General features: G+C 47.0%; 1 protein-coding gene across 7 annotated transcripts in view; it reads right to left on the reverse strand.

Annotated features, from left to right (window-relative positions):
* The window catches only part of PRRC2C (proline rich coiled-coil 2C), a 265,459-nt gene that overhangs the window by 48,149 nt on the left and 191,399 nt on the right, over positions 1-25,911 (reverse strand). For 3 of the 7 annotated variants that reach the window (XM_063939996.1, XM_063940001.1, XM_063940002.1), the window contains exons 24-32: positions 24,611-24,712; positions 17,491-17,749; positions 17,203-17,406; positions 16,802-16,956; positions 16,049-16,167; positions 8,757-8,988; positions 8,537-8,638; positions 2,339-2,554; positions 1,027-1,130 (exon numbers count right to left, since the gene is read on the reverse strand). In XM_063939996.1, coding sequence (XP_063796066.1) covers positions 1,027-1,130; positions 2,339-2,554; positions 8,537-8,638; positions 8,757-8,988; positions 16,049-16,167; positions 16,802-16,956; positions 17,203-17,406; positions 17,491-17,749; positions 24,611-24,712 — 1,493 coding nt within the window. The remainder of the gene's footprint in view (positions 1-1,026; positions 1,131-2,338; positions 2,555-8,536; positions 8,639-8,756; positions 8,989-16,048; positions 16,168-16,801; positions 16,957-17,202; positions 17,407-17,490; positions 17,750-24,610; positions 24,713-25,911) is intronic. The other 4 variants (XM_063940000.1, XM_063939999.1, XM_063939997.1 and 1 more) reach the window with 4 other exon arrangements.

Genomic DNA, 25,911 nt, shown 5'->3' on the forward strand with positions numbered 1-25,911 from the left:
AGGGTTGCTCATTTAAATATTTAAATGTGCCTTCCTTTGCTACGCACCGTCCATATCCCAAGAGTACTCCAGTGACCCCTAGTGGATGAAAAAGAAAATGACCTTGCTTCCCCGCTGCTATTCTGATTTAGCAGCGCTGATATAAACTGCCAGGCAGGGATCTCCCTTTCTAACAGTACCTAACACCTCTCGGAAGCACCTCTCCCGCTCTGCACTCCCCCGCCACACCGCAGGCCAGTCCCCAGCTGCGTTGTTAGTCAGCCGTGACACTGGAGCTACTCTCTGCTCCCTGACCCCGTGCGCGCCGGGTCAGCCGAATCACTCCAGAGTCCACTCTCTGCTAAAGTAAGCAGCGCTTCTAGCACCTGCTAGCTAAGCTAACCTACTGTTAGGTTAGCCAATGTTACTCACAGCTTGTGGACCTCCTGAAGTGAGATGTCCTCCGGGATCTTTGTCTCACGTGCCTTGTAAAAGCATTTTTTTTGACTCCAGCTCTCCCCTTTCCTTTTAGGTGAGATTGAGCCAAAGAATCAAATTAAAAACAGTAATGGAGCAAGAGCTCCCTTCTTTCGTGCCTGTACCTCCAGCACAATTTTTCAAACTGGAGGGATGAGGGGAGGTGTACAGGGTTTTTTTTTTTTTATTGAATTGTGCTATATCCGGTCTGCATACTTCACACCCCAGCTGTCTAACTCCAGTGTCCCTTAGTGGATGTGAAAAAAATGGATTTATCGGTAAGCACCAAAATACTCTTTTTGGTTTCCCTTGTTCTAAATCCTAATTCTACAGAGAACTGCCAACTCAGTCAGTTTGGGGCCCTGCACTGCCGCCACGCCATCCATCTTTAACGGAGGTCAAGCAAGTGACCCCCTTCTCCCACAGTGGTTAGAGGGGAGATACTTAAAGGAGGCTTATACACTGTGACCCAGTGTTGTCTAAAGTAAGTGAGAGAAAAACTTAAATTTCAATGCAATGTGAAGGCTCAGTGCAGCAGAAATGTCATCCTAAAATCCAATCTCGGCTTACCGGAAAGGACTTGAAGTAGGTGTAGTGCTTCTTCCGACAGGTGGAGTACCAGGCTTAACGTGGTCCAACCCACTGCCGTAAGGCTTAAGGTCAATATCAGTCACCTACAGTAGACAGAGAAAGACATTTAAACTTGACTTAGAAATTCAGTCTTAAATAGTACATTTTAGCGGTTGTATACATAAATGTAAGTGAGAAAGATTAAATTTTAAGTAAGAAGTATGTTCTAGCTAAAGTGAATAATTCAGACTTTCTAAATACCGTATTTGCCGGCGTATAAGACGACTGGGCGTATAAGACGACCCCCAACATTTCCACTCAAAATATAGTTTGTTATATACTCGCCGTATAAGACTACCCCCTTCCACACACCAAATAAAACGTAAAAGAACATCAGATTTGTGACATACTGTATATTATGACCTGATAAGAGATTTGGATAGGGAGTATTTATCAAGGTATGCATAAGAAGGGGGGAGGGGGCGAGGAGAAAGTTGTAAAATGTATAAAAGTATACCCCTGTGTGCATTTAGTGTTACCGGTTTCACATGAGTGCCATTAGTATTAGTGCCATTACAGTACCTGTCATTGTCACCATTGTACGGCCACAACGCGACTGCAGCGCCTCCGGCCAGTCCCTGCATCTCCCTGTAATTGGCACTAGTGACCCGCCGCGGCCGCAATGGATATCGCACGATACTGGATGGTGAGTAGAATGAGGTGGGCGGACATCGGGAGGCCACTATGGCAGCTATGTCTATCCCAACTGAAGTGCACCCGGCGTATAAGACGACCCCCCCCACTTGGAGGCATGTTTTTCAGGGCAAAAAAGTAGTCTTATACGCCAGCAAATACTGTAGATCTTTTGTTTCAGAATGAGTGAGCTGGGTTTTAACCGATGTACTCAATGTTTTCAGTGATGCAGTTAGATACGATGTTTAAGACAGATACCACTGAAAAAAAACCCAGTAAACTGTAAGCAATACAAAAGCTCTATAAATATATAAAACAAGATGGAGTGAAAAGAGTTGGATTGGCAACAGCAAATCCAGATCGAAATACTCTTAAAGTAAATGGTTGCAGACAAAATATCACTCACAGAAGCACTGAACGTGGATACAGGCCTACGAAGTAAAGTTAGTCATCCTAGCCGCCAAACACTCGAGAGTTAAAAAAAAAATATATATACTACCCTTAATTGTATGAAATGCCACAAAACTTATTTACATTGTAACTTACAAAAAACAAACAAAGCCCCAAAACTGAGCAGGTCAGGAAATTGTCACCAAATATAAGCAAATAAAATAATTACAATTGTCACCTTGCCAGGGGCAGCGATCATTCCATGCTGATTGCCGGAAGGTATCAGGCCCCGATACGCCTGGCTCACTTGGCCTGCCCTAGAGAGACTCTGGTGTTGAGCTTGAGGTGCAGGTGGCAGGGCTTGAGATAAAGCAATAAGGGGCTGACCACCAGTAGAACCAAAATTCTGCAAGGACAGCTGTGATCCTTGCAAAGGTACAGTCATCTGGAAGTACAAAGTTGAAATTATCTCAGTAATACAAAAACAATTTTAAAAACACCAAAAAACAGCAGCCAGCCATATTGTAGAAGCACTGCAGCAAGAAGAAATATTTACGCTAGCGTTCACCAAGTTTGTTAGAAAGAAAATCCAGTTATTTCTGTCCTCCTTTTAGGAGACACTGGTACCACCTTGGGCATGTCCCAAATGTGCCACTATGGGGGATAAGCTCAGAAGTGGTCCTGTGCCATAGCTTCTTGCCAAAACTTGCTCTTTGGACACACAAACTCTGATTCTACAAAACCACACTGACACAGCTGTACAGACAAGGTAACATATCACACGCCTTCCAGAAGCCACTCAGCTGTCTAGTGTAATGTACTATGTCATTTTTCAGAACTAGGCTTTGCCGCGCCAGTGTAAGCCTGCTCAATTACTAATGTAATCCATCTAGCCAACCGCTTGCTTAGACTCAGACCAACCTCTTCTAGGCATTACAGAGAATTCTAGGGTCCTACTAACATAGGTCCCGACAGCCAACAAGCGAAGACCTAGCTCCTCTTTCGTAGACAGACTTCAACCTAATGTAGCAATCATGCTATCTTGTGCAATCTGTAAACGATTTTAGGCTGAAAGGAGGTCTGCGATCCTCTTGTACATGAACAGAACTGTTCCATCTTAAGCTGGGTACACACTGAACGACGTTAAAGTAGGATGGAATGATCACTGTTCCGTCCTTCATTAGCATACATGGTGCCGCTGGCAATATAGTCAGGTTTGCGCAGCACATCAAACCTGACGCCGCCGCTAGAGACCGCGGGCACCCACATATCAGACATACAGTACACACTGGCCAATATGCACAGAATTGAGCGATCTGATCCGCCACATCAGACGACATATCGCTCAGTGTGTACTCAGGTTTATAGTGACATCTGAATAACTTAATTTCTACCTAATCTGCTGAAACACTTACAGATGAATAAAATAAGATTTAATTACCCACCGGTAAATCCTTTTCTCGTAGTCCATAAGGGATATTGGGGAGACTTAGTATGATGGGGTATAGACAGGGTCCAAAGGAGCCGATGCACTTTAAATTTCTTCACTGGGTGTAGTGGCTCCTCCCCTCTATGCCCCCTCCCACAGGCAGTTATAGGTAAAACAGCGCCCAAAGGAGAAAGGACATATATTCCCTATAGACTGTAAGCTTGTGAGCAGGGCCTTCCTACCTCTGTCTGTCTGTGTTTTTGCCCAGTTTTGTTTTATAACTGTAGTTCTAATTGTAAAGCGCAACGGAATATGCTGCGCTATATAAGAAACTGCTAATAAATAAATAAATATGAGAGAAGGAACATAACAATGAGTGGTGAGATTTATACACCAGCACACCACTAACATACGACCAGCAACGACTGGTAACAACAGACAACAGCTGAACAGGTAACCATATAAGAGAACCTGCAGAAAAGTCAACGCACCGAGGCGGGCGCCCAATATAAAACCACAATCCCCTGGCGCTGTGATTGATTACAGATGGATGCAGCAATCCCCCCCAAGGGTTTTTGGTTTTAACCCTTAGTACAGAAACTACAAAAAACAAAAGGCTGGGACTGCGCAAATCAATCTGATGTAGATATAGCTGAACAGGTAACCATATAAGAGAGAACCTGCAGAAAAGGCAAAGCACCGAGGCGGGCGCCCAATATCCCTTATGGACTATGAGAAAAGGATTTACCGGTAGGTAATTAAAATCCTATTTTCTCTAGCAGCCATAAGGGATATTCGGGAGATTTAGTACGATAGGGACGTCCCAAAGCTTCCAGAACTGGCGGGAACGTGCGGAGACTTCTGCAGCACTGCCTGCCCAAACTGGGTATCCTCTTTGGCCAGGGTATCAAACTTGTAGAACTTAACAAATGTGTTCTTCCCCGACCAGGTAGCAGCTCGGCATATTTGCAAGGCTGAGACTCCACGGACATCCGCCCAGGAAGACCCCACCGATCTTGTAGAGTGGGCCTTCAGAGACTTAGGAACAGGCAAGGCTGCAGACACATAGGCTTGTTGGATAGTAAGCCTAAGCCAACGCGCAATGGACTGCTTTGAAGCAGGGCAACCCTTTTTCTGCGTATCATATAGCACGAACAAGGAATCCATCTTTCTGTTTCGAGCCGTTCTCTTGACATAGTCTTCAAGGCTCGCACCGCATCCAATACCTCCGGAGGAGCAGGGGTGCCAGAACTGGACGGAACCACAATAGGCTGATTCAAGTGGAATGCAGAGACGACCTTCGGCAGGAACTGCAGCCTAGCCCTGAGCTCCGCTCTGTCCTCATAAAAGACCAAGTAGGGGCTTAAACACGATAAGGCCCCCAGTTCTGAAACATGTCGAGCAGAAGCCAGGGCCAGTAACATCACCTTCTTCTCCTGGTTTGAACCTCTGATGACGGTAGGACTGTAGAACTTCAACACTACATCCAAATCCCAGGGTGCCGTAGGGAGGTTGTATGTGGAGTACCCCTTGCAAGAAGGTCTGAAGTTCTGGCAACACTGCCAATTTCTTCTGAAAGAAAATGGAGAGAGCTGAAATCTGGACTTAATGGAACCCAGATGTAAGCCTTTATCCACACCAGCCTGCAGGAAGCATAGGAACCGTCCAAAGTGAAACACTGCAGGCGGATACTTGCTTTCCTCGCACCAAGAGACACATCTCCTCCAGATATGATTTGTTTTGACGTCACAGGTTTCCTGGCCTGAACCATGGTTGCAATTACCTTCTTGGAAAGGCCCTTGTGAGCTAGGATGTTCCGCTCAACCTCCATGCCGTCAAACGAAGTCGCCATAAGTCCAGGTAGACGAACAGTCCTTGTTGAAGATCTCTCCTGAGTGGTAGAGGCCAAGTGTCTTAAACAGACATGTCCAGAAGATCCGCGTACCACGCCCTCCAAGGCCAATCCGGCCAATTAGAATTGCCTGGACAGCTTCCTGATTCGCTTTAGCACTCGTGGGAGCAATGGGAGCGGAAAAAACAAGCAGACCAGCCGGTACAGCCAAGGCAACGCCAGTGCATCCACAGAATATGGAGATAGGCGTCCTTGATATCCAAGGAGACCAGAAATTCCCGATCCCCCAGGCCTGCAATCTCTGCTCGCAGGGATTCCATTTTGAACTTGGACACCCTTAAATAAGGATTCAAGGATTTCAGATTCAGAATGGGTCTGACCGAACCGTCCGGCTTTGGCACCACAAACATGTTTGAGTAAAACCCCCTGTTGCGTTGCGGTAGTAGTACTGGAACAATGATGTGGGACTGGCCCAATTTTCAGATCGCCTGTTGTAACGTAGCTTGCATATCCTCCAAAGGCGATAAGCTTGATTTGAAAAACCGTTGGTGATGGGGGGGGGGGGGGCGGGGGGTATTTGTTTGGGGAGTACTGTCGAACTCTAGCTTGTAGCCTTGAGGAACGAGTTCCCTGACCCAGGCATCCTGGCAGGAGGTTTCCCAGACACGGCTCAAGTGACGCAGTCGAGCTACCACCTCGAGATCCCCTCGGGGTGGGTGGGCAGCATCATGCTGAGGCTTTAGTGGAATCAGAACTGGTGGACTGTTCCTGAGGACTGGTAGTTGCAGGTTTTCTGGACTTACCTCTGGCCACATTGGAGGCACCTCTGGCCTTGTATCGAAATATGCGAGACCGAAAGGATTGGACAGACGGTCCCGGAAAGGAACGTCTCGCCAACGGAGCCCCAGAAGGGAGAAACGTGGATTCCCCCACAGTAACTTTGGAAATCCAGGCATCCAACTCAACTCCAAAAAGTCATTCCCCAGAAAAGGGGAGGGACTCCACATTACGTTTGGATTCTGCGTCTGCAATCCACTGACGCAACCACAAGGCCCTGCACGCCGACACCACCATGGCTGACGTCCGAGCATTTATGTTCCCCATCTCCTTGAGGGAATCACAGAGGACACGGGTTGTGTCCTGAATGTGCTTCAGGAGGGTAACCATGGTAACCAAGGGCATATCCCCCGAGAGGCCCCCCTGAATCTGCGTGGCCCAAGAATGAATGGCATGGGTCATCCAGCAACCCGCAATGACTGGTTTTTGTGAAAGGCCAGCTGCAGTGTATATAGATTTTAGGGTAGTCTCAATCTTTCTATCCCCAGGATCCTTCATAGTAAAGGAGCCCAGGGCAGGCAACACTGCCTTCTTAGACAGGCGAGAGACCGACATCCAACCCCAGGGGGTTCCTCACAAAATTTTCTCCCTTGAGAAGCAAATGGGAAAGTGCGCAAAAACTTCTTGGACACTCGGAATTTTTGGTCTGGATTTTTCCAGGCCTGCTTAAACAAGTCATCTAACTCTGGAGATTCAGAGAAAGTGACATTGGGCTTGTTTTGTACAAAGAAAAACGACTGCTGTGAAGCAGCATCCTCTAGAGGGAGCTGTAACACATCCCTTATAGCCAAAATGAAGGATTCAATACCCTGAGTAGAATCAGGATCCCCACTAACGGGATCCAGGTAAACCACGCTTTTGGGGACCTGCATGACAGAGGGGGGGGGGCTGTGCATCAGCCCTAGCAGCTAAATCTGCAACAGCTTGTTGCAGTAGCTGAGTTTTCTGCACATTAGCATTAAGCTGGGATGACATGTCTGACATCATAGTTTTAAGAGACCCTAACCAGTGGGGCTCTGTACCCTCTCCCCCAACCGCTTCACTAATTTGTGAAGATTGACACCATAGCTCACAGGAAACAGAGTCATTATATAATGGAGAGAATCTGGTGTGACAGATACTACACAGCTTGTGCTTACCCATATTTCACAGTAAGTACAAACACACATACTTACACACAGACAGTTATAAAGCAAGCTTGTCCTACTGTATGTGAGAGGAGACACAAAGAGAGGGAGGAATACCAGCACACCCAGAGCTGCACAGCCCCAGTGAGATTGTCAGCTCTGTAATCACAATAACACTAATAAAAGCAGTCCTAAATAGGCTCAGAATAGTGTACACAAGCGGCTCTCCCCCTTAGCTACACCCTGTACCAGTTTCCAGAGTGTGAGGCAGGGAGTGCTGAGTGTGTGCTGCTGATGGCTGCTGTAAGCAGAGGAAGGTGCCAAAACGCAGCTGGTCCTGCTCTGAGGAAGCTCCACGCCCTCCAATGGCGCCGGAGCTATACATATTTTTTATACTGGCAAAGTCTCCAAGTAAGCTTAAAACCTCACACAAGTGCTTAGTTAAGCATTTTTGAGCCAATGTACTCACGGGGAATCCTAGCAGGACCCCCAGGGAGGGTTCCATACGCCACGCTTGTGGTCAGCCGCACTTTGAACCAGGGACCCCCTAGTGGGGTCCCCGGTGTGTACTCACCACCGATGTCACCTTCAGGCTAATGTTAGGGGTGTGCGGCGTGCTGCGACAGACAAGGCGCAGTGCCCCGCTGAACAAACATCCCCTCAGGACAGTGGTCCTGCAGCGGGGAAGCAGCTCTGCACCTCGCAATGCTGGCGACCCCCCACGGCGCAGGTACGCTGTTGCCCAAACAGTACTCCGAAAAAATAATAGTTTTAAATTAAATTGAAGAAAACTCTCTGGAGCTGCAGAAATGTGCATCCTCTCCTGTGGGCACTTTTTTTCTAAACTGCCTGTGGGAGGCGGCATAGAGGGGAGGAGCCAGCACACGCAGTTGAAGATATTTAAAGTGCACTGGCTCCTTTGGACCCCGTCTATACCCCATCATACTAGATTTCCCCAATATCCCTCATGAATGCTAGAGAAATAAAAAATACTGTTTAAGTTTCACTTTGAGAAGCAACATTTCCAGGAGGAAAAGGCACTACTAGAAAAACATTATCGTTAAGAAGTTTGTAAACATTTGGGTAATACAATATATAAGTGCACCAAAAATGAAAGCTACTGCACAAACAAATCATTAACTATGTGTACTACGCTACTTTGTAAGTTCTTATTGTGCTCACCTGTTGTAGAGCTGTAGGTGATTGAGCAGTGTTGTAGAAGCTTGTTTGACTGGGTTGCTGTCCAGAATAAAGATTTGAAGGTTGTCCCAATCCCTGCCGTGTCTGTGTGGGGACAGATTGGAATAAAGTTATACATCTCTAATGACCAAAGTAAGATGAATAGGTTTTGAGGTCTAGCATGTGAGTTTAACATTCAACCACATTATAGCAATGTTCTTACCTGCAGAATGTGTGTATCTATCAGTTGGGATCCACCCAAACCAGACTGGCCGAGTTGGTGCTCATATAATATGGAAATAGGCTGTGTATTGGTTGTTTGTTGATAGGCCAGACTTGACTGGGCTTTAGCAAGATCTTGGTGTTGTACCCCAGGGAAATTATGTAAAGCAGCTCCAGACAGGACAACTGGAGAAGGCTGGGACAAGCTGCTCTGTAGAAATGCTTGCTGGGACCTGTATATAAAAAAAAAAAAAAAAAAAAAACATTTAAATTACAATTTTAAGTATAGTATACATGTGCCCAAAAAAGTCTGTCAAACACAGACAAATTTATTGGTAACCTCACAGTTTACTGAAACAATGCTTCATTCCTCCTGAATAGCGATTACATTAAATGCTATTGTCTCATGTATACCTGCATGCCTTTGCTATGTCTGAAAACAGATAAATTATTGCTTATTTTGCAAAGATATTCTAAAATAGCCTGGGCAGATTTGTTAGTACCCTAAGTGATATTTAAAACGAACTGCTTTTCGTGAATTAGCATCACATGTTCAATATTCTAATAAATTATTCATCCTATTTAAATTGAGAAAAGTAGTCAATCGGCTGTTTGGTATCATCGTGTGCACCACACTAACCATGGGTCAGAGAAAGAAGAGAGAATTCTTTGCAGAGATTAGAAAAAAAATATAAAATTATAGGCAAGCACGTTAAAGGTAAAGGCTATAAAGACAATCTCCAAGCATCCGGATGTTACTGTGACTACAGTTGCAAATATTAACTTTGAAGTACATGGGACTGTAGATGACCTCCATGGGTGTGGCTGTAAGAGGAAAATCAATTCCAGATTAAATAGGATTATGAGAATGGTAGAAAAAGTGCACAGAAAAACTTCCAAAGAGATACAAGCTGAAATCCAAGTGTCCGATCAAACAATCTGGCTTCTTTTTGAGCAATAGTGGGCTACATGGAAGACGACTTGGGAGGACTCAACATTTGAAAAAATAAGAATTTACTCACCCGTAATTCTGTTTGTCGTAGTCCGTAGTGGATGCTGGGGACTCCGTAAGGACCATGGGGAATAGTGGGCCCCGCAGGAGACTGGGCACTTTAAAATAAGATTTTACTTACCGATAAATCTATTTCTCGTAGTCCGTAGTGGATGCTGGGGACTCCGTCAGGACCATGGGGAATAGTGGGCCCCGCAGGAGACTGGGCACTTTAAAGAAAGATTTAGTACTATCTGGTGTGCACTGGCTCCTCCCTCTATGCCCCTCCTCCAAGCCTCAGTTAGATTTTTGTGCCTGACCGAGCAGGGTGCAATCTAGGAGGCTCTCCTGAGCTTCTTAGAAAAAGTTAGTTTTAGGTTTTTTATTTTCAGTGAGACCTGCTGGCAACAGGCTCACTGCATCAAGGGACTAAGGGGAGAAGAAGCGAACCTGCCTGCTTGCAGCCAGCTTGGGCTTCTTAGGCTACTGGACACCATTAGCTCCAGAGGGACCGAACACAGGCCCAGCCTCGGAGTCCGGTCCCAGAGCCGCGCCGCCGGCCCCCTTACAGAGCCAGAAGCAAGAAGAGGTCCGGAAAATCGGCGGCAGAAGACATCAGTCTTCACCAAGGTAGCGCACAGCACTGCAGCTGTGCGCCATTGCTCCTCATGCACACCACACACTCCGGTCACTGAGGGTGCAGTGCGCTGGGGGGGGGGGGGGGGGGCGCCCTGAGCAGCAATATAAACACCTTGGCTGGCAAAAATACATCACATATAACCCCCAGGGCTATATGGATGTATATTAACCCCTGCCAGATTCCATAAAAATGCGGGAGAAAAGTCCGCGAAAAAGGGGTGGAGCTATCTCTTTCAGCACACTGGCGCCATTTTTCCCTCACAGCTCCGTTGGAGGGAAGCTCCCTGGCTCTCCCCTGCAGTTAATACACTACCAGAAAGGGTTAAAAAGAGAGGGGGGGGGGGGGGGCACAATTTAGGCGCAGTATACAATATATATGCAGCTATAAGGGAAAACACTTTTTTATAGGCGCTATCCCTGTGATATATAGCGCCCTGGTGTGTGCTGGCATACTCTCCCTCTGTCTCCCCAAAGGGCTTTGTGGGGTCCTGTCCTCTATCAGAGCATTCCCTGTGTGTGTGCTGTGTGTCGGTACGGCTGTGTCGACAGGTATGTGGAGGATAATGAGGTGGAGGCGGAGCGAATGCCTGTAAATATGTTGTCACCCCCTGCGGGGTCGACACCGGTGTGGTTGAACTTATGGAAGGATTACGTGAAAGTGTCAACTCCTTACATAAAAGGTCGACGACACGGAACAGCCGGCTACTCAGCTTGTGCCTGTTCCAGCGTCTCAAATGTCATGGGGGGCTCTAAAATCGCCCGCTACCTCAGATAACAGACACAGATGTCGACACGGATACTGACTCCAGTGTCGACATCGATGAGACTGGTGTACCCTCCAAATAGGTCCACCCGTTACAGGATTGAGACAATGAAAAATGTATTACACATTTCTGATTATACCCCAGGTACCACATAAAAGGGTATTGTGTTTGGTGAGAGAAAACTATTAGTAGTTTTTCCTGCATCTGAGAAATTAAATGAGGTGTGTGAGGAAGAGTGGTCTTCCCCCGGTAAGAAATTGATAATTTCTACAACGGTTATTGGCAGCGTACCCTTTCCCGCCAGAGGATAGGTCACGCGGGGAAACACCCCATAGGGTAGATACAGCGCTTACACGCTTATCAGAAAAGGTGGCACTACCGTCTCTGGGTACGGCCGCCCTGAAGGACCTGCTGATAGAAAGCAGGAGGTTACCCTATAAGATATGGTCACACACTAGGGCATTATATTGCGACCAGCCGTTGCTTCGGCATGGATGTGCAGTGCTCCCGCTGCGTGGTCAGATTCCCTGTCGGAAAATAACTATGGATAGGGACAATATTTTGCTGAAAATAGAGCATATCAAAGACGTGGTCTTATACATGCGTGATGCACAGAGGGATATTTGCCGGCTGGCATCAAAAATAAGCGCAAAGTCCATTGCCGCCAGACGGGGGTTATGGACTTGGCAATGGTCAGGCGATGCCGACTCGAATCGGCACATGGAAGTTGCCCTATAAGGGGGTAAAACTGTTTGGGGATAGTTTTTCAGACCTAGTTTCCACAGCTACTGCTGGGAAATTAATTTTGTTGCCACAGGCTACCCCACAACAAAAGAAAGCACCGTATCATCAAGTACAGTCCTTTCGGCCCCAGAAAAGCAAGAGGGCTAGAGGCTCATCCTTTCTGCCAAGAGGCAAAGGTAGAGGAAAAAGCTGCAACACACAGCTAGTTCCCAAGAGCAGCTAGTTCCCAAGGCTCCGGGAACGAACACCAAGGTCGGGTCCTGCGGTCGATCCCTCTGGAGCTAATGGTGTCCAGTAGCCTAAGAAGCCCAAACTACCACCTGTTAGGTAGGTTCGCTTCTTCTCTCCTTAGTCCCTCGCTGCAGTGAGTCTGTTGCCAGCAGATCTGACTGTAAAATAAAAAACCTAAATATACTTTCTTTCTAGGAGCTCAGGAGAGCCCCTAGTGTGCATCCAGCTCAGCCGGGCACAAGAATCTAACTGAGGTCTGGAGGAGGGTCTTAGTGGGAGGAGCCAGTGCACACCAGGTAGTCATAAAGCTTTCTTTAGTTGTGCCCAGTCTCCTGCGGAGCCGCTAATCCCCATGGTCCTTACAGAGTCCCAGCATCCACTTAGGACGTCAGAGAAAAAAGGATTTGGTACTTACCAGGTAAATCCTTTTCTTTGAATCCATAGGGGGCACTGGAGTACTCTTGGGATATGGACGGTGTTAGCAAAGACAGGGCACTGAATATTCAAATTTCAGTAACTCTCCTCCCTCCATACTCCCAGAATACCTCAGTGTTTTTTCCTGAGGCGAACAGGATAAAGAGGATGAACAATGGAGAATTACCTATAACATTATAACATAACGGACAACAATAAAGTTGACACATAACGTGACTGACAACTAACCAGTTGACACCATAACCGATAAATCGGTGAGAATGTGTTACCATAAGATCCACTGAACTTACCACAACCAGGTAAAACTGCTCTGGGTGGGCGTCCAGTGCCCCCTATGGATTCAAAGAAAAGGATTTACCTGGTAAGTACCAAAATCCTATTTTCTTTTTCATCCACTAGGGGTCACTGGAGTACTCTTGGGACGTACCAAAGCTTCCCCTGTGGGCGGGAGCGCTGTTTGGCACCTGTAACACTAAGCGGCCAAAGCTAGATGCTGATGCCGCAAACGTATCAAACTTGTAAAAGCGCACAAACGTGTGCACTGATGACCATGTAGCCGCACGGCAAAGCTGCGTCGTAGAAGCTCCACGACCAGCTGCCCCCGAAGTTCCCCCAGAACGTGTGGAATGAGCTGTTACCGATGTAGGCGGCTGCATGTAAAAGGGACAGGGAAAACTGACTGCCCAGCATGAGCCCACTGGATACTAGAGGGCTGTTTTACAGGGACAGACCGCGGCAGCAGTGTGCACTGTCCGCGGTCTGAGTGATCAGAGGAGCCGGCATCTCCCCCCCCGCTACCCCCTTAGCGTGTGCAGGGAGCGCTGGCATTGACTGTTATTACGCTGAGCTGCCGGCCGTTATTGAGACAGACCGCGGCAGCAGTGAACACTGTCCGCGGTCTGAGTGAGCAGTTTCCTTCCCCTAAACGACGGAGCCTCCGGCCGTTACAGTGCACAACAGGCAGGGAGCGCTGACCACGGCGCTTGTATCAGCCGTCCAGCGCGTCCCACTGAGCGGCGGCCGGGAGTAGGGGAGCGGCGGCGGGGAGCTGTTATCAGCGGTGGCGGGGACGGAGCAGCGGGATGACCTCGGGCGACGCACATAGCAGTCCCCCCACACGGCGGGGCGGCAGCGTGAGCTGACCGCCCCGGTCATAAATACCTGGGTTCCTGTGATCTGACGGGGCTTCTCCAGCAAGCTCCGTTCTGCAGCCTCAGCTGAAGGTAGCTGATGTACTTGGGCACTGACGAGGCTTCTCCAGCAAGCTCCGTCCAGTCCTTTCTGCAGCCTCAGCTGAAGTTAGCTGAGCTGCTTGTGGCTGTGAGGGGGCTCCTTTGTGAGGCCCGACACGCCAAGAGCTGCACGCAGCAGCTTCTGTAATCCCAGACCCATAGCTTTTGTGTAAGCTGGGAAAGGATTGTAAATAGAAAAAAGTATAAAAAATAAAAATAAAAGTAGAATATGTGGAGGAGCTCCACACTTTGTGCTCCTATCCATGTGAGCACCGAAAAAACACTGGGGTATTCTGGGAGTATGGAGGGGAGGAGAGTTACTGAAATTTGAATATTCAGTGCCCTGTCCTTGCTAAAACCGTCCATATCCCAAGAGTACTCCAGTGACCCCTAGTGGATGAAAAATAAATTGTATTCGTAACTGAATTCACAAAACATACTGTATATGTGGTAGATCCATCCGGTAACACACTGTTACAGACCTTGCAGTGAAACTGCTTTTTAGTTTTTGCTGGTGCCTTACTCATTATGCAGACAGACAATACAATACACAAAGACAGACCACTTGCATGACTCCGTAAAATAGTACTAAGGTGTGTGAAATATATATATATCCGGCCAAGTGCAGTACACGTGGACAGTACTATGAAATGTGATCCCAAATTCCCACTAACACCCCTGCGCCTCCGGAGGAGTAGAGTTGTAGGACAGGAACGTTCTGGAATCACAACAGGAAGAACAGGAAGCATGGTTAAAATGGCCCCCGTGCCATGCTTACAGTATAATCACAGTACAGGTTATAATCTTGTGAAACAGATATATAACCTGGGATAGTGTAACAAAAGCCTAATAGCCCATGCTTTCTATATCATCTATGCAGTATGCTGCTGCTGCTTTCCCCCCCGTGCAGCTGCGTGCTCCTGCTGCTATATACATGGTGCTGTGAGCTCCCCCCCCCCGTATGCTCCGTGCACTGGAACACCAGGAGCATGTAAAAGGGCCGGGGAGCCGGTGAACGGCCAGCGGGAGCCGGAGAACAGACAGCGGGAGCCGGGGAGCGCGCTCCCTCTATGCGGCTCTGAGCAGCTTACTATGCGGCTGTGAGCAGCGGCGGCGGGCGGTGGTTTACATTTCAGAAAGTGTCCCCACACAGCGGGGCGGCAGCGTGAGCTGGCCGCCCCGTCCCTCAACATACCTGGACTCCTGTGGAGAGGCTACGACGGGGCTTCCCTGTAAGCACCGGCCAGCCTTTTCTGCAGGATGTCTGCTCTGGCTGTGAGGGTGCTCTTTTAGAGAGGACCGACACGCCACAGCTGCTTGTAGCAGCTTCCACTATCCCGGGATGTGGTAAAGTGAAAAGAAAAAAAAAAAAAAAAAAAAAAACAGAAATAAAAATATATTCAAAATAAGTGTGGACTGAGCCACACAAGCCTGTTGCTACGATGAGCACAGAAAAAACACTGAGGTACTCTGGGATATGGAGGGGTGGAGTGTTCTAAATTTAAATATTCAGTGCCCTGTTCCTGCGGAAGCCGTCCATATCCCAAGAGTACTCCAGTGACCCCTAGTGGATGAAAAAGAAATATGGATTGTCCTTTCATGAAAGGGTAATTAACAAATTTGACCACATCTGTAAATGGCCTCATTGGTAGTGATATGCAATGGCGATGCCTACATGGACAGACACAAGGGTGGAACTCTCAGATCTTGCTATCTCTGTGAAGTTGATGCAATAGCACTTCACAATCGCACACAGGGCAGGAATAACCTTAAACAGAAAGCACTATAGGTGTGATTGTAACTACTTTGACCTGTTCATGAGGCTCTTTTAGGTTTGATTAAAGTGTAGTGTTTCTTTAATAACAGGAAGCCCTTAAAACTTACAGTTTTATTCATGGTCTTCAACACATTCATAGCAAACGTCATTACGTATTCCGAGATGAGCTACTGTATGTATGCTGCACCCACAGTTTGGCATGTTTCCATTAGAGCAGTGGTAGCCAACCATGGCCCTTGAGAGCTACCAACAGTTAACATTTTCCAGGTCTCCTCACAGAATCACAAGTGAAGTAATTAGCTCCATCTGTGGATCTTTGAAAATGTGTCAGTGAGTAATGACTGCACCTGTGCACCTGGAAAACGTGAACTGTTGGTAGCTCTAGAGGACCAGGGTTGGCTACCACTGCATTAGAGGCATTAAATGAAAAGTAATACCGGCAAAGTGAAGGATCTTATAACAATGAATGTGCTCCCTTACCTGTAAGGTTGCAGAGAAGATGTAAACAATTCTTGGGCTTGGGACACAGCAGGAGCAGGTGCTAAACCAAGTTGTGCCTGATGTTGCCCTTGGAGAGGCGCATAGATGGGGATTGGGATCTGAATAAATGAAAATAAATAAAAAAGGAGTGCATTACTCTTGACTATATTAACAGGCGTTAAGTGAGCAGGTTCATCCTCTTAATACAAAGGGGACACAGGGAAAAACTTTATGAACCAGGAAACATTGAAGAAATCAACTCAAGACACTTGGGGTTGATTTAATAGTTCTACCCTCCGGCTGCCACTAAATGGCGCACAACAGAACAATTCAAATGTTGCTCTGTTTGGGCACGAACAGCCTCGGGAGGGAATAGGACAAACAAGACATTTCAGCTCGCCGCTTCCCGAGATGGGAGCAACAGGCCTTATTTTAGTCTGGTTAGCCGCTTTGCACAGATAAATATGGTGCTTATGGGTGCCTGATTAGAGCAAGAATTGAATTGCTTTGATGGGCGCCCATTACTTGGGTTGCTCCAAAAAAACAATTGAATAGCCACTTTGGTGTCTGCCACCATATGTTTAATTACCATAGACAGGACAATAAAACCATAACACTTACATATAAAAGAACAAAACGCTTATTTTAAATTATTTGAGTCAAAAACACTGATTAATGACCTATTTCACCAATTCACTATCAGAGAAAGACAGACGACTGTACAAGGACAAATAGGTCAATTATTACACTCACCTGGGAGAGACCTGGTTGGAATCCTTGCTGTTGTGTAAGGGTTGGGGGCGCTAGTCGTGCATGCTGAGTATTAAATAAGTGACTTGTGTCCATATAGAATGCAGGAATCTGTGCTGTGGGCCCTGAGCCACAGGAAATAAACAGTTTAGAAGCTGCTAGAAATAAGAAAAACAAGCAGCTTTCAAGTCTATTCCATAAAGAAAATGTCATCGTTATACGGTAAACAAAATTATTTTCTGCAAAATCGTTAGTTCTAATACGTGCCATAAATATAGTTAGAATATTCTTTTTCCTAAAACAGTACACAGTTTTATATTTATTCCAAAATGTAGCATCTATGTCTCATCTCACTTTAGATTGGTAAGCTTTATGCTGAGAAAGGATGATATGTCAGATCTTACCTGCTGCAGACTGGGAGACGTACACCTGTGGACTCTGCTGCTGGGTCATTAATGAGGGCATACAGCTGAGCTGGGAGAAATGACTGGCTGAAGGCATGCTGTTTGTACTCTGGAGCTGCTGTGGCTTCACTTTACAGATATTGGGAGGGTCTGAAGTGGTCGTTGTTTTTGTGCTAAGTGAGGAGGTGGTGTATGTTCCAGCACCTAGACAGGCAGAGCATTCGCATGTTAGTGTGTACACCATATACTGCACTAAACAATATAACATACAGCTCAGTGACATTTTACCTGATAAAGATGTTGTTGGTGTTACTGATGCCACTGGGATGGGGGGTGGCATAGATGCACTGGAGAAAGAATTATATGTTACACCGCTCGGAGGAGGGGGACCTGTGTTATTCCCATTAGCAGAAACACCGACTCCACTGCTTGCATTAGAGGGCGCCCCTACGACGGATGTACTGGTGGGAGGTACTGCAGAGGTTATTGGCGATCCTTTCTCGGCAACACTTGGAGAGTTCTCCCAAGCTTTACGAGCAGACTCCATCTGGAAGGAAGTAGTCTGTTAACAAGCTGAAATTATCGCCATAAGCTTATCCAAATGCAGTGAGCTTCATGTTTCTTTTAAAAATACATTTTATTAGGACTTTCCAGATACTAAAATCACATCATTACATCATAATAAGAGATGATTTATGAGAAAGTCACAGACAGGGAAATAGGATTTTGGTACTTACCAGGTAAATCCTTTTCTTTGAATCCATAGGGGGCACTGGAGTACTCTTGGGATATGGACGGCTTCCGCAGGAACAGGGCACAGGGCACTGAATATTTAAATTTAGAACACTCCACCCCTCCATATCCCAGAGTACCTCAGTGTTTTTTACGGAGCCCAACAGGAGCTAGAGAGAGGTTGACAACATAACATAACGGACAACAATAAAGTTGACACATAACGTTACTGACAACTAAACAGTTGGCACCATAACCGATAGAACTTTAAACTTTGAACCAGTCGGTGAGAATGTGTTACCATAAGATCCCCTGAACTTACCACAAACCAGGTAAAACTGCTCTGGGTGGGCGTCCAGTGCCCCCTATGGATTCAAAGAAAAGGATTTACCTGGTAAGTGCCAAAATCCTATTTTCTTTTTCATCCACTAGGGGTCACTGGAGTACTCTTGGGACGTACCAATAGTACCGTGGGCGGGAGAGCTGTTTGGCACCTGTAACACTAGGCGGCCAAAGCTAGATGCTGATGCTGCAAACGTATCAAACTTGTAAAAGCGCACAAACGTGTGCAGTGATGACCATGTAGCCGCACGGCAAAGCTGTGCCCCACGACCAGCTGCCCATGAAGTTCCCACAGAACGTGTGGAATGAGCTGTTACTGATGTAGGCGGCTGCAACCTAGCATGAAGGTAAGCCTGACGTATGGTCAGTTTAATCCATCTGGATAAGGTCTGCTTAGAAGCTGGCCAACCCATCTTGGCAGCATCATAGAGAACAAACAACGTATCCGTCTTACGAACTGTAGACGTTCGGGATACATAAACGCGTAGTGCGCGCACCACATCTAAAGTTCCAGAATCTCCTGTTAACACAGGAACTACTATTGGTTGATTGATGTGAAAAGATGACACTACCTTTGGTAAAAAAGCGGGATTCGTCCGAAGTTCCGCTCTGTCATCATGAAACACCAAATACGGTGGCTTGCATGACAAGGCACCCAAATCTGAAACACGCCTTGCCGAAGTTAAGGCTAGGAGGAAAATTGTTTTCCAAGTGAGAAACTTAATATCCACTTGTTGTAAGGGTTCAAAATATGAAGACTGTAAGAAATCTAAAACCAGATTCAAGTCCCATGGCGCTGTAGGTGGAATGAATGGAGTCTGTACTCTGAGGACACCTTGCAGAAAGGTGTGTAAAGACGGCAATAGAGCCAATCGTCTTTGAAAGTAAATTGATAAAGCAGATACCTGCACCTTTAGTGTAGATAAACGCAGTCCTCCCTCTAATCCCGTCTGTAGAAATAACAAAAGACGGGATAACTTGAAAAATGTCAGAAACTTCCGAGCTTCACACCAACCTATATAGGCACGCCAAATTCTGTAATAATGAGCTGCCGTAACTGGCTTCCTAGCTCGTAACATGGTTGGTATAACCAATTCTGGAAATCCCTCTCTGCTTAAGAGGGCGGTCTCAACAGCCACCCCATCAAACGCAGCCGCGCTAAATCGGGGTAAAGAAACGGACCCTGTTGTAACAGGTCCGGACGTAGTGAGAGCGGCCAAGGATAGTCTGCGAGCAGTCCGCGTAGATCAGAGAACCAAGCTCTCTGAGGCCAATGAGGCGCCACTAGTATGACTGTGGCGGACTCTCTTTTGATCCGTTTTAGCAACAGAGGGAGCAGCGGAAACAGATACACGAGGCTGTAAGGCCACGCGATTGTGAGAGCATCCACCGCCACTGTCTTTGGATCTCGCGTTCTGGACACATACTGGGGCGTTTGGTGATTGTGGCGAGATGCCATCAGGTCCACTTGAGGGTAACCCCACCTCTGGACCAACATGTGAAACACTTCTGGATTTAATGCCCATTCTCCTGGATGAAAATCCTGACTGCTGAGATAATCCGCCTCCCAGTTGTCCACTCCCGGAATGAACACTGCCGACAATATCACTTGGTGATGCTCGGCCCAATTGAGGATTCGAGCTACTTCCCGTATTGCCATGCGGCTTCTCGTTCCTCCTTGTTTGTTAATGTACGCGACCGCCGTCGCGTTGTCTGACTGCACCTGGACAGTCTGAGACCGAAGCATGTGTACTGCTTGTCGTAGCGCATTGTAAATTGCCCGGAGTTCCAGGACATTTATAGACAGCAATCTTTTGTGATCCGCCCAGAGACCCTGGAGCTGACAATTTTGAACTACAGCTCCCCAACCTCTGAGACTCGCGTCAGTCATTAGAATTAACCAATTCCAGGCGCCGAACCGTTTCCCTGCGGTTAGATTGTGTACTTTGAGCCACCAGAGTAGAGATACCCTGGCCCGTGGCGACAACCTCCCTCTGTGGTGAATCTGCAGATGCGAGCCCGACAACTGTGCGAGCACATCCAGTTGAAAAGGACGTCAGTGAAATCTTCCGAACTGAAGCGCTTCGAAAGCCGCCACCATTGTACCTAAGAGGCGAATGCACAAATGTACAGAGACTGTGCGTGGCTTGAGCACTAATTGTACCAGATGACGAATAATCTGTACTTTCTGCTCTGGTAGGTAAATTCTTTGATTTACCGTATCGAGAATCATACCTAGGAATTGAAGTCGTTGAGACGGAATTAGATGCGATTTCTTGAAGTTGACAATCCAACCGTGCTGAACTAGTACATTGTACGTTAGCAACGCGTGTTGGAGGAGCATCTGTTGAGACGGAGCTTTGATGAGCAGATCGTCCAATTACGGAACTATTATCACTTCCAGGGATCTGAGACGAGCTATCATCACAGACATCACTTTGGTGAATACCCGAGGCGCTGACGAGAGGCCAAACGGTAGAGCCTGAAACTGGTAATGGTTCTGCCGTATCGCAAACCGCAAGAACCTCTGATGAGGTGGCCAAATCGGAATGTGTAAGTACGCATCCTTGAGATCCAGCGCAATCATTTATTCCTGTGGCTCTAAACCTGCAATTACTGACCGCAGAGATTCCATCTTGAATCTGTAGTAAGTGACGTACTGATTGAGGCCCTTTAAGTTCAATATTGGCCTGACGGAGCCATCCGGCTTCGGTACCACAAACAGACTGGAATAATAACCCTGACCTTGCTGTTGTACAGGGACCGGAATCAAAACTGCTGAATCCAGCAGGAACTGAATGGCAATTTGTAGAACCGCCCTCTTGTTGTCCGAGAGACGCAGTCCTGTCTTGAAAAACCGCAGTGGCGTTATACAGTCTAACTCTATTTTGGAACCTTTTAACACTAAATTGCGGATCCACCCATCTGTGGACGTCTGGAACCACGCCAAATGGAACGTCTGTAGGCGTGCTCCCACAATTGGAGATCCGAGATGGGCTGGGAGCCCGTCATGCCACTGGCTTGTCGGTGACCTTAGCGTCCCGACGACTGGTGTTGGTTTGTTGGAAACCACGTCCTAGTCTACCAGGCGTGGCTTTTCCTCTACCACGGCCTCGAAAGGGCTGAGGTCTAAAAGATTTGAACGCCGGGCCAGAGTATTTCCGTCTAGGTACCGTTGGAGGCAATGGTAAGAAAACAGACTTTCCTCCCGTGGCCTCAGAAATCCCTTTGTCCAATTCAGGACCAAACAACTTCTCGCCACCGTAAGGTAACGAGTCTATACCTCTTTTGACCTCTGCCTCCGCTTGCCAAGAACGCAGCCAGAGTGCTCGTCATACTGTAACTAGCGACGATGAAATGCGAGAAGTGAGCTGACAGACGTCAGTAGAAGCTGTACATAGATACTCAGCAGCTTCACAGATTTGATCATCAAGAAGTATAAGGTGATTGTCATGTAGGGCAGACTTGAGTTCTGTTATCCATACAATTAGCGCCTTAGTGACCCTAATGCCAACCAACCCAGGTCTAAGCAACACTCCTGCTGCTATATACATGGACTTTAGCATAGCTTCTATTTTACGGTCTGAAGGGTCTTTAAGCGTAGTAGCCGTTGGTACTGGTATGGTTAATTTCTTTGTAAATTTTGACACAGATGAATCCACCATTGGCGGATTCTCCCATGTACATGTCACAGACTCTGGAAACGAGTAACTAGACTTAAATCTGCGAGGTATAGAAAACCGTTTATCTGGATTCTTTCGTGTTTCTACTAACATCTTATTAAGAGATTCCGAAACAGGAAAACACATTGGAGATCTCTTTCGTTTAGTAAAGACGACTTCCTCATTTGTCAGAGGCTCCTCAGTTTCCGTAAACTTCAGAGACTGACGCACCGCTCTGATGAGATTATCAATGCCTGGGCTGTCAAAATCTCCACTATCGGACTGCTGGTCTACTTCGCCCTCCTCTTGTGCAGTGAGGTCTGGCATAGAATCGTCAGAATGCAACATAGCAGAAACTGGTAAATCATAAGACAATTGAAATTTATCCCTTCTACCCAAAATGGACTTGGACTTATGGCAAGACGGAGAACCCTCCGGTAGTTCTAGCGGTCTCACCCTAGACTTAGATCTTGCCGCTTCCCACTCTTGTCGAGCGGCGGCCAATTCTGATTGCAATCCAGCCATGACATCTGTTAGCATAGCCCATGGAGGGTCCGGGGATGAAACCGGCTTTGAAACCGGAGCAGAAATTGTATTCTTAGCTGAATCCACAAAACATACTGTACATGTGGTAGATCCATCCGGTAACACACTCTTTTAGACATTGCAGTGAAACTGCTTTTTAGTTTTTGCTGGTGCCTTACTGATTATGCAGACAGACAATACAATACACAAAGACAGACAACTTGCACGACTCAGTAAAATAGTACTAAGGTGTGTCTATAAATATATCTGGCCAAGAGCAGTGCACGTGGCCAGTACTAAATGAAATGTGAGCCAAAATTCCCACTAACACCCCTGCGCCTCCGGAGTAGTAGAGATGTAGGACAGGAACGTTCTGGAATCACAACAGGAAGAATGGTTAAAATGACCCCCATGCCATGCTTACAGTTATAATCACAGTACAGGTTATAATTTTGTGCAAAACATATATAACCTGGGAATAATCTGTGCTCCGTGTACCGCTGTCTATTCCAGCGGAAAACGGGTACACGGAGCCGGGGAACTTACAAGTAGCGGGAGCCGGGAAGCGCGCTCCATAGAGCCGTGAAGCGGCGGCTATGGTTTGAAGAAAATGCGGCCGGCGCGGCTCTGAGCGGTGGGACTGAGCGGGTTCGGCATCCGCTCACAAGATCAATCAGCGGCGGCGGGCGGCTCACATAGCGGCGGGCGGCGCTTTACAGTACAGTGTCCCCACACAGCGGGCGGCAGCATGAGCTGACTGCCCCGTCCCCCAACATACCTGGACGCCTGTGGAGAGGGGCTATGACGGGGCTTCTCTGCACGCTCCGTCGTAGCCTTTTCTGCAGGTAGTCTGCACTTGGCTGTGAGGGTGCTCTGTAGTGAGGACCGACACGCCACAGCTGCTTGTAGCAGCTTCCACTATCCCAGACCCACGCCTTTTGGAAGGGATGTGGATAAAGTTGTTAAAAATAAAAATAAAAAATAAAAATATATTCAAAATAAGTGTGGGAGCTCCACACAAGCCTTGTTAGTGCGGTGAGCACAGAAAAAACACTGAGGTACTCTGGGATATGGAGGGGAGGAGAGTTTTTAAATTTAAATATTCAGTGCCCTGCTCCTGCGGAAGCCGTCCATATCCCAAGAGTACTCCAGTGACCCCTAGTGGATGAAAAAGAAATATCAATAGCAAATCAAAGTATAGAGATGACAATGTACACAGATGGGAGGGCAGGTATAATTACCGGAAATGTCACAATTATATTAATAGCAGAGGAGAGAAGTAGCTTTATTTTTCGGAGCACACAATAGTTTTCAGGTAAATAGCCATAACAATACATAAAGGTTTGAATTCACCAATAAATAAAAAAACAAAAGTTTTTTGTTTCTAACAATATCAAACTACTATGACTAATCAGTTTGCATACATATAATATAGCCCACTAAATCGGGTGGTCTTCTGTATGCTGAATATCGGGATCCCAGCGCCGGAATCCCCACACCCGGCATACCGACAACTATTCTCCCTCGTGGGGGTCCATGACCCCCCGGAGGGAGAATAAAATAGTGTGGCGCGCTCGTGCCCGCAGTGTGGCGAGCGCAGCGAGCCCGCAAGGGGCTTCTTTGCGCTCGCCACGCTGTCTGTATGCCGGCGGTCGGGCTCCCGGCGCCGGTATGCTGGTCGCCGGGAGCCCGAGCGCCGGCATACCGTACTACACCCCACTAAATCCTGTGATGTCTTAGCATCTTTTTATGGTTATTTAGATGCTAAATAAGAAAAGCTGTGCTGAATACAGCGTGCATGTACGTTTTGTTTGCTCAAATAGATTCATCCACAGAATCCAATGATGGTGCCTCCAGAGCCAAATGATGCTAAATGAATAAGAATAGAATAAGCATAGAATAAGAATGCTGTAAATAGTATGAGATTATCAACGGTCAGACATTGGACTCAGATACAAAACGTAACTTCCAGCAAGTGATATCCATCTCCAAACTTGTGTCTGCAAATTTCATGCACTGTTTGTCACTCTGCATAAAGGTGCCTCTTTGCCCACCTTGCTCATAGTGAGAGTTTTGGCCTGTCCCTGAAAAATCAACTAGAAATCTGCTTTACCAATGCCTCAGTACCATACATATGAGGTACATACCTTCAGAGTGAGGTCAACAGTAGCAGGAGACACTGGAGTTAAGCTGGAACCCTGTTGGAGAGTCTCCCTCCGAGACAGAGGAAGTGTGTGGGGAAGGGGTACCTGAAATGCAGATTACAATGCTTAGACATGTGACTATTTCTTACAGGAAAAGGATGAATTTAACACATCCTTAACAGGAGGACACACACTATTGCTGTATGCACAATTACGTTTCACATTTGCACAGGCTCATTTCATAAATGAAAAAGATAATAAGAATTTACTTACCGATAATTCTATTTCTCGGAGTCCGTAGTGGATGCTGGGGTTCCTGAAAGGACCATGGGGAATAGCGGCTCCGCAGGAGACAGGGCACAAAAAAGTAAAGCTTTTACCAGATCAGGTGGTGTGCACTGGCTCCTCCCCCTATGACCCTCCTCCAGACTCCAGTTAGGTACTGTGCCCGGACGAGCGTACACAATAAGGGAGGCAATTTGAATCCCGGGTAAGACTCATACCAGCCACACCAATCACACCGTACAACTTGTGATCTAAACCCAGTTAACAGTATGATAACAGAAAGAGCCTCTTAAAGATGGCTCCTTAACAATATAACCCGAATTTGTTAACAATAACTATGTACAGTATTGCAGATAATCCGCACTTGGGATGGGCGCCCAGCATCCACTACGGACTCCGAGAAATAGAATTATCGGTAAGTAAATTCTTATTTTCTCTATCGTCCTAAGTGGATGCTGGGGTTCCTGAAAGGACCATGGGGATTATACCAAAGCTCCCAAACGGGCGGGAGAGTGCGGATGACTCTGCAGCACCGAATGAGAGAATTCCAAGTCCTCTTTTGCCAGGGTATCAAATTTGTAGAATTTTACAAACGTGTTTTCCCCCGACCACGTAGCTGCTCGGCAGAATTGTAATGCCGAGACCCCTCGGGCAGCCGCCCAAGATGAGCCCACCTTCCTTGTGGAATGGGCCTTAACAGATTTAGGCTGTGGCAGGCCTGCCACAGAATGAGCAAGTTGAATTGTGTTACAAATCCAACGAGCAATCGTCTGCTTAGAAGCAGGGGCACCCAACTTGTTGGGTGCATATAGTATCAACAGCGAGTCAGATTTTCTGACTTCAGCCGTCCTTGAAATGTATATTTTTAAGGCTCTGACAACGTCCAACAACTTGGAGTCCTCCAAGTCGCCAGTGGCCGCAGGCACCACAATAGGTTGGTTCAGGTGAAACGCTGATACCACCTTAGGGAGAAAATGCGGACGAGTCCTCAGTTCTGCCCTATCCGAATGGAAGATTAG

Source organism: Pseudophryne corroboree, chromosome 9 (assembly GCF_028390025.1).
Source record: "Pseudophryne corroboree isolate aPseCor3 chromosome 9, aPseCor3.hap2, whole genome shotgun sequence".
NCBI classification, from domain to species: Eukaryota; Metazoa; Chordata; class Amphibia; order Anura; family Myobatrachidae; genus Pseudophryne; species Pseudophryne corroboree.